Consider the following 9,280-nt stretch of genomic DNA (forward strand, 5'->3'; position numbering starts at 1 on the left):
TGTTGTGTTATTTATTTGGTGTGTAACTGCAAAGAAGGAAGTGCTCGCTCATGAATCGCTTCACCCCCCCCCCCCCTTTTTTTTTTTGCTTTCTCATTCATCTGGTTTCTCTTCATTAATCTGGTGGGGGGGGGGGGGGCTCTCTTCCACAGCGCCCGCGGGTCTGTGTGTGAATAATGTTCTGCAAACGGGACAAAGTGTCTCCAAGTCAGGACCCGGGAAAACGAAAACGCACATAACCACCTGTCTGTGAAACGTATCTGTGTGAAATCCTGATGTGTCTGTGTGTGTGTGTGTGTGTGTGTGTGTGTATATGTGTGTGTGTGTGTGTTTCAGGGTGAGATGATGTGTGATAGCCATGTTTTATCCAGTGTGTGTGTTTAAGTATACTTTAAAGATCTGTTTAATCCTGATGCTGCAGTGTTCACCGTGCCGTCAGCAGCCGGTTCCCTGACATTACAATGAAGAATGTTTCTTTGCCCCCCCCCTCCCCCACCTCTCCTCCTCTCCTCCTCCACAGTGGATTCACTATTGAACTGGCTTCCGCACTCACAGTCGTGTTCGCTTCCAATATCGGAATCCCTGTCAGTACCACACACTGCAAGGTATGACTGAGTGGACCTCCGGGGCCGGCCTCTCACTTTTCTCCCCCCCCACAGGCGTCTCCAGGGGACAGGGAGCTCACGCTGCCTCCCGGGGCTGCAGGGCCGCAATCACACACAAACCATTCTATTAGAAAAATCAAGAAGTCCGGTGTCAGATCACGGCTGTGGATTATTTATATTCACATTATTATAAAAAGTTGAAAGCCGATCTGCGTTCATTCCTTTTTTCCACCCTGATAAGATTCATCAGAAACAACAAATTTCATTTTATTATTGATATTTCGGCCATAATTATGATAGTTATGATGACATTGTACCAACATAAATACTGAGATCTGGAAACATGGTGACATTTCTGCATTAAAATCCAAACAGAACAACATTGTTTTTTGTCCAACTGTTTGCACGGCGTCAGTGTGCAGGCTGAGCAATGAAAATACTAAACAAACAAAAAATGATAATCTACAATTTGATTTACAGATGATTTATTACCCTAGAAACAGAGCCCTTTGTTTGTTAAATGGAACATAATCTTATAAAGTCTCTGAATCAGAATCAGAAAGTATTTATTGCCAAGCAGGTTTACACCTACAAGGAATTTCCTCTGGTTATTGGTGCATACAATGAACAGAAACATAAAAACACAATAAATACAACACACATAAGAAAAGCAATAAAAAGAAACAATTTATATTTACTTACTATTCACTTCTTATTTAATCACTTTTTCTAATATTTAACGTCTCACTTGCCTGAGCGGTGTGTCCCTATTTTTCCAGACCTCTGCAGTTATCTTGTATAATATTATTATTATAAGACCTTAAATGTCACAAACCAAACCAAACCTTTGATTCCCTGCATCTGACAATCACACCAGTCCTCCATCGGGTCTTTTTACTGCGTTGAAACAATCAGAGCGGTGTCCGGCCGCCTGCCCCCCCGGCAGCAGTGTGCAGCCCCTCCCCCCTGGTTCTTCACAGGAGCAGGTTTCATGCAGGTTTCATTTCCCCCAGCTCTCTTTCATGTTGCCCCCCCTCTCACCAGTGGCATGGTTTGGTGTGTGGGTCCTCCACCCTCCCGTCCTCGCCTGCAAGCAGACCCCCCCGACCCACCTCCCTCCTCTTCCCCCCCCGACCCCCCGTCTCACTTGTTTTCCACTTTAATTTACCTCTCCCTCTCCATCTTTCTTTCCTTCTCTCTCCACTCATCTGTCTTCACAGCGGATTTTGCATTGAAGTAATGAGTGCGCTATCAGTGCTTGTTGCATCAAATGTGGGCATCCCAATAAGCTCCACCCATTGCAAGGTATTGGAGTCATTGGAAGTGAAGCGTCACCTCATCAATGCTTCACCTGTAGCTGTCAATCGCCACAGCCAATCACAACTCCTGCAGTTGACGTTTTGACCTCTCGTGCAGTTTCCCTCCAGCGGCCAAATCTCCCACGAGTCCTCATGAAGGAAGAGTTAAAATTTTAAAAGAAGAAAAATAAGGAAAATAATGTGGAAGCTCATCAGATACATCGAAGCTGTTGAACTATATATTTTTTTAAAGTAGAGACTTGTGAGAATTTATCATGCTTCGAAACTTTATCAGATTTCCTTTTTTTTACATGTTGCCCTAATCTATTTAAAATTTGATAATTTAATGAATCCCCTCATATTTGTTAGATTTTTCTTCAAATAGGTTGAACTTGACTTTAAATTATATAAACGTTATATTATTCCTATAATTCTACAGCCTCCATTCTACATTTTACGTTCACACTGGTAGCTTGTACTGGGACGATGGGGGGCAGAGTTCAATTTAAAGATATTTTAGATGCTTTAGTGAAAATAATAAAAGAAATGGAACTTTCAAAAATGTATTTATATTTAGATCAGGGTCTCTGCTAATGGGGAAACTGCACAAGACTCAAAACCGGTATTAAATTGCTGATGATCAATTCATCTAAACATCAACATCGACATCCATATCTTTATTTCATTCCTCACTGATTCCCCCTAAAACCTCTGATGATCACCCGCCTCTGCCCAGATGCTAAATCTACTGATTACAGGAGTCACCGTTTAGTCGTGTTGGTGATTTGATCGATTTAATGATTGTGGAGGTCGCTCAGGCGTTGTTGGAGAAAAAAACAAACAAATCTGTATTTTATAGATGTTACTGAATTTGAAATTGAAATGTTAAGAGTCCAACAACGTCTGTGAACGACTCCCAGAAGGCTGTGAGAGAGAGAGTGAGTGTGTGATTGTGTGTGAGAAGCAGAGGGCATCCATTCAGTTTGGTCTCTGTTCAGTCGGTGCACATTGACCTTTTTTCCTTTATGGATTTTTAGTTTTTTGTTGTTGTTACTTCTGCGGAGGTTAAACTGAATTGATGCCCGGGCCTGGCGCTGTGGAGTGTGATGGTGTACAGTGACTCATTGTTTCAAAAAAGCTCTGCAGGCGCTCGGCAGCACAAACACCGAGGTCACAGGGGTTTAGGATCTGTTGCTGCATAGCTGAAATACTACGAATGGTTGTAAACAAACAACACGGCCACGAAATCCGGATTTTCTCCCACACAAAGTTTGCTTGTAGAGAAACATTGGTTAAACCAGACAAAGGAGAATCTGAGAAATTTGACAATCTTTAAGCCCATTTGGATCAAATCTCCTTCTGTATTTGTTTGATCTTTAGTAAAAAACTAAACCACCTCAAACCAGACGTGTGTCGACCTGCCCTCCCTCATGAGCTGTGAGTGTGACGGGAGGCACTTCGTGTCTCTGTGGTCGTGTAAGAGCAGACAAACAGTTTGATTCCCGCCCACCTGCAATGTCAACAGAGCTGAAACCAGTCGCTGCACATTCAACTCGGCTGCAGCACAATGAAGAGTCTGAAATGTGTGTCTCCGAAATGTATTCTCAATCTGTTGTGTTTTGATTTGTATGAAGGTGAGTGAACAATGCATTATATTGGAAGTCTGAGATTTGCAGATATTTTTGAATTATCAAATCGAAATTGCAAAATGAGCTTTATTTGATAAAAAAAAAAAGCTAAACCTGCCAGTTTCAGACTTCCACACAAATTAAATGTAGGTCACTTTAATAATCTGCTTGCTCTGACTAACGCAAACATTTTGAACTGAGCTGGTTTTGATGAGCTGAAGGATGCGTACAGGCTTTTCTGGTCAGATGCTAAATTTGTGTGTTATCACCGTTTGCTCAATTATTATCAGCGTTTGTTCAGCTCTTATAAGCGGTGGAATATGCTTTGTACTTCAACCGTGTTACTATCAATGAAAATAAATTGAATAGATATATACTGGGAAATTGAACAAATAATAGTTTTCTAATGGTATCGGGACAAAATCTTTAACTAAACTTTAACCTGGATCGATTTGAAGTTGCTTCCCCTGTCGCTTTTTAACGATTGATTAAAACAATAACACATTAATGCGTCTAAAGGAGAGAATCACACCCGGAAATTTAATTTAAAATTTAAGTCAAAATGACCATTCGCTTTTAAATACTCCATCATAAGGAAAACCTGGACACACCTTCAGCTCCTCAGTATCTTTACCATCTAAACATTCCTGCTGCTGATTGTCTCTCTCTCTCCTCTGGCTCCGGCCTCCAGGTGGGATCGGTCGTGGCCGTGGGTTGGATCCGCTCCAAGAAGGCGGTGGACTGGCGCCTCTTCAGGAACATCTTCCTGGCCTGGTTCGTCACGGTGCCGGTGGCCGGCCTGTTCAGCGCCGCCGTCATGGCCCTGTTCGTCTACGGCATCCTGCCCTACGTCTGAGGGCGCACGGCCGGGAGGGATAACACGGGAGGAAAGAATCAGAGAGAGAGAGAGAGGGAGACTAAAAAAATCATAGCTGGAGTGTCAGGGGTACAGAGAAAAGAGGAAGAGAGCGAAGAGAGAGAGAGAGGGAGGGGGCTGCAGAGGTTCACACGTGGACTTGGTTGTACTGTGGATGTGAGGAGGGTTGGTTCACCTGCTTCCTGGCTCCAGAGTCCAGACATCTCTGCGACTCATTTCAGTTTCTAATCGCTTTTTTATTTATTCTCTTCTACGGGTGCAAGTTCCCGTCGCGTCGGCCGAACCATTCGATCTGCTGTACAGAAGTTTTCTAGTAACTTTTAACAGGAATTATTACAGGAAATTATAGTTACTGGGGAAGCGGTGTCCCTTTCTGTCTCTTTCTTTCAAAACACTAGACTGCAAACGACAAAAAAATGATCAAAACCAGCTCATTCTGCCCCCCCCCCCCCACGAGGTAGCTTAGGCAGTCAAGTGCTTACTATTCCAAAAAGCCAGGAAAAAAAGAAATCTGTACATATTGTTGTTATTGAATGGAGTGTGATTTATTTGTACTGCAGCTTGCTTTAAAATTCAAATTTAAAAAAATGAAATGAAAAGATGTGCGTGGTCAACCAACCCATCCGTCATCTCACTGTTAACACGCTCGCCAGGTACAACTGGGGCCAAACGGAAAGGACCCCTCAGAGAGAGAGGGGGGGGGCTGTCGCTCTGCTTTCTTATTTTCCACGATACCATAGAAACCTGATTTGCTACAGAGTTGATTTTTTTTTTTTTGTTGTTGTTTTTGTTGGGGGTCAAAAGCTCCTGTATGGTTTTAGAGATGGATCTCGTATTTTTTAATGATGTATTATACTGTAATTTGTAATGTAAATACTGTCCTTGAAAGAGTTTGGGGTCGGAATTGGGGATCATGGTTTGTATTTAATGTGGCAGGGTGGGGGTTTGGGGGACACGCACACACACTCATGAACACACACTTGACAGGCTGCTGGGTTATTCCCCCCCCCCCCGTGGTTGGCGGAAGTTTGTTTCCTGAATGGGGAAAACGGGATTTAAATTTTAAATGAATCAAACCGAATCCGTCCTCAAAGTGGAGAAATTACGTTTACGTTAGTTTTTTATCTCAACGGGTTAATTCATCTGTATTGAGAGAAAGTTCTTTTTAAAAATAAAGCCCTTGAGAAAAGGTTTAGTTGGGTTTCAGAGGGCGGTCGCTCTGTGACAGCAGCACCAAGCCAAAGGAAGCTGCGTTGTCGCCAATTTAAAGTAGAATAATTTAAAGATCTAAGTGCAGCAGAAGCCAAAATATTAAAATATAACAAAATGAGGCAAATATCAACTGAAATGTTCACATATCTGCACCCGTTTGCCTTTTTATTTACATACCCGAGCCTCAAACCTGAGGTGCGTCCGTCAAGATGCCTCCAGACGTCAACGCCTTGCTGTGTCATATCAAACACACACACACACAAAAATAAGGCAAACTGTTGTATTATGTCTCTGCCAGTTAGACAGAGGGTTGAGGAAAACTGGGATTCAACCCCAGCCACACTTGTAGCTCCTCTGAACGGGCCGGTGCTGTGTTTTAGAAGCGTAGACGCGTCCGGCTCATCGATCACCTGTGTTTCAGTCAGAGTGCTGAAGGTCAGCGAGACATCACGTGGGTCAAGTCGAGGGCCGGACGTGGAGAAAACCCTCTGGTGTCACGAAAACATCACACGACTCTTTGTCTGAGGATCGTGATGTTTGGATAGGATGGTACCGGGGGGGAAGGGGGGGGGGGGTGTACTGATCATCACCAGCTTTTTAAGACGAACAAAGTCTAAAGCGTTTTTTTTTTTTTATTTGAACAAACTCGATGCCAGGTGTTGCAAGTTCTTTTAGTTCTTGTGGTGTGTTTCCTAATTTCATTTTTTGTTTTTCTCTGTCATGAACAAATCTATGCTTAAGTAACCACTTGCCTTGTAACTTTGTGTTTTAACTTTGTGCAGATACGGTCAAAATAATTAAGTACTGTGGTGTTTACATCGTAACCATATTGTAGAGTATCTGAAGAAGAAGAAGATATAAAAAAAAAACTGTTGCCTAATGATGCCAATGAAAGACAAACTATTAACCATGACTTTTTAAGTGCAAGGAAAAAAAATACAAAATAACCTGAAGTGTCTCGAGGGGAAGAGAGCAAAGAGCAAGTGTGCACACGATGACCTGTTTTCCGTTCTTTGTGGTAGTGGTAGCGCTCGTCATGATCCCTGTCACTTTACACTGCTACTACAACGTGTTAACACTACATGAATGGGTGCAATTCAGTAATGAACTAGAGAAATTTCATCAAGACTATATATTTTTCTACCATATCTGAGTTTTAACCTGAGCGAGCTTCCAGGCACTATGGAGGACACACTGTGGGGTCGACGGGGGAATCCGCTGAACAGGGACTGGCTCACAGCTGATGACAGACGGTCTTAGTACAGGGTGTCTCACCTTGCCGGCGCCATGCCACACACTCCCTCCCAGCCCGGTGTGTTCTCGTAACATGTAGATTTGACGTGTCGGTTGCCGGTAGATCAGATTTTAAAATTACCATTTTTATTTTTGAATTTTTAGATGAAAACGCTTTGTAATTTTGTTTCCCTGTACCTGCTTGGACCCGAGCTGCGGGAGCAGGACGGCTGCTCGCTGAAGGGCGAGAACTATCGAATCCGAATCTGTGTAGCTGAGAAATCTGAAACCGTGAAGGAAAACTGGACCGTGAGGACATTTGTCTCCTTGTTTTGGCAGATTATGACTTTTGAAGCTCTTTACTATGACAGGCCGTGTGTTTCAGAGGGGGCCGCACGGAGCGGGGGGGCCCACATCGGAGCGTTTTGAAACAATTTCATGATGCACAAATACGTGGTAGTTAATATTCTAAATGTGTGCAAGCTCCAAAGGCACAGAGCCAACACTATGGAACTGAACAAGAGTTTTTATTCTGCAGAACTCAACTTTTAATCTGTAAAATTAAGATTGTCATTTTGTGTTTCAAAAGTTAAGAGGTTCTGCTCTATTTGTCGAACAAATTTTAAATGTAAATTTCAAATTGTGGAAAATTTACCCCTGATTTGATTAGAAAGCTCATGACCACAGTTAACGATCAGTAAATTAGAATTACTAAAATCCTACATGACCCTACAGGTTAGCTTCTGTTCCGCTAGATGGTAACGACTAGCCTACAACTCCCATGAGTCTTAGCAGTTAAACAAATGGTAGCAGCTGTTGTTCAATGTTCAAATGTCCAAATGTAATTTGAAAAAGAAAACCTTCAGTAAACATCTTTCATTGTTTTTATAAAACCACGTCTTCACCACGCTCTGCAGGTCCCCTCTGTATCACCATCATCTTTTGTTCTTCCGTGCATTCTCAGTCCTGATAGGCCAAAAGGGATGCACTGCCCCAAGATGGGGAGGGGAGAGTGAAACTCGCCCTCTGGTGGCAGCGTCAAGTGTCTTTGACAGAAATGATAAAAAATAGCTTAAAATTCATTTCAAAGAGGTCACTGTTTTTCACTTTGTCCAGCAGAGACAAAAACACAGACGCGTAAATATTTTGCGATAAAACGAAACGTGTGTTAGCTTGATCCGAAAATTGTTCACGGACACGATGTTTTCAAGACCTTTAAATGCATCAGTTAAATTCCTCAATACAATTTAAAACCAAAGTAAATTTAACCCTGTAGGACTGAATTTGTGATATCTAATAACAATTGGTTTGACATGCACGCAGCCACTAGATGGCGTAGTCTGACACTTTCCCTCCCTGTAAGCGAGGGACAGCATTTTAGACCAGATTCAACCGATCAGTATAAATCAACCAGTGGTGTGGTGCGATTGCCATTGAGGGAGTTTCTGTGCTTCTTCTGCGTTTATAACTGTTTTTCGTCAACTTTTCTTGTAGAGGAAAAACGAGAGAAACAGAATGTGCCATTTTCTTTCTCCCTGGATGTGCAATACAAGCTCTTCTCTCGTGAAGGCGCAAAACGACATGGCTGTCGCTCTGTGGTCATGTAGCTCCACCTGCCCCGGTGTAATAGCGCCCCCTCCTGTCTGTGTGGAACTAGCACCACCTGACGGAGGCGGAGGGCCGTCAGCTCAGACCTTCATCTGGATGTGGCTGTCTCTTCGTTTTCTGGTCTGTTGTGTAATAGAATGTGCTCCTTGGCTGGCCTGCAGGCTTTACAGCTCCGTGTTGTCTTTTTACTGTTTACTGCTGTTTAACTGTCCGGTCCTTCAAAAAGTACAAGAAAAATAAAGATAATAATAGATGAATAAAAAAAAAAAATCTAAAACTGTAGCCTGCTTCTTCAAAATCTTAAAGCTCTTCTGATTTGCATATATCGTACTGTAATGTTTTATTTAAGATTTTAGTGAGAAAACAATGTCTGCATTTAAACTAAATTATGGGAATTAAAATTACAAAGAAAACCTAAAGTGCACCGAGTTGTGTCTTGTTTTTGTCGTCATGTTTGGGTTGAAGATGAGATGCCTGTTTGTAAAGTTTGAATTATCACAGACTTCACCATGTGCACTACAGGAGCAGCAAGATGATGTCATAAAGTCACATGACCACATACACAACAAAAGTCTGAAACCCCTTCACATTCACGTGATGAAAAAGATTAGTGACAATTTTACTTTTTGGTTCGTTTATCTAAAGAATAAACTTTTCTTTTGAATAAGAAGCCTCAAAATAGTGCTGATGTGTACTTTATACTTTTTATTATTAAAATCATTTTTGTTACCATCCACAAAATCTGTAGCATATTAGTTATGGTTAATTCAAGTCAAGAGAGTTTTTGACATACATACATTTCAATAAGATTTATTTAAC

At 42.1% G+C, this 9,280-nt stretch overlaps 1 protein-coding gene across 6 annotated transcripts in view; it reads left to right on the plus strand.

Annotated features, from left to right (window-relative positions):
- slc20a2 (solute carrier family 20 member 2) overlaps nucleotides 1-8,880 on the plus strand; it is a 43,355-nt gene extending 34,475 nt beyond the window's left edge. For 5 of the 6 annotated variants that reach the window (XM_062381560.1, XM_062381558.1, XM_062381563.1 and 2 more), the window contains 2 exons: nucleotides 521-605; nucleotides 4,223-8,880. In XM_062381560.1, the coding sequence (XP_062237544.1) occupies nucleotides 521-605; nucleotides 4,223-4,387 (250 nt within the window). In that variant the 3' untranslated portion in view covers nucleotides 4,388-8,880. Of the gene's footprint in view, nucleotides 1-520; nucleotides 606-1,825; nucleotides 1,911-4,222 lie in introns of all 6 variants that reach the window. The other variant, XM_062381559.1, reaches the window with a different exon arrangement.
- Nucleotides 8,881-9,280: the final 400 nt, after the last annotated feature.

The sequence above is a fragment of the Platichthys flesus genome, chromosome 3 (assembly GCF_949316205.1).
Source record: "Platichthys flesus chromosome 3, fPlaFle2.1, whole genome shotgun sequence".
Lineage (NCBI taxonomy): Eukaryota > Metazoa > Chordata > Actinopteri > Pleuronectiformes > Pleuronectidae > Platichthys > Platichthys flesus.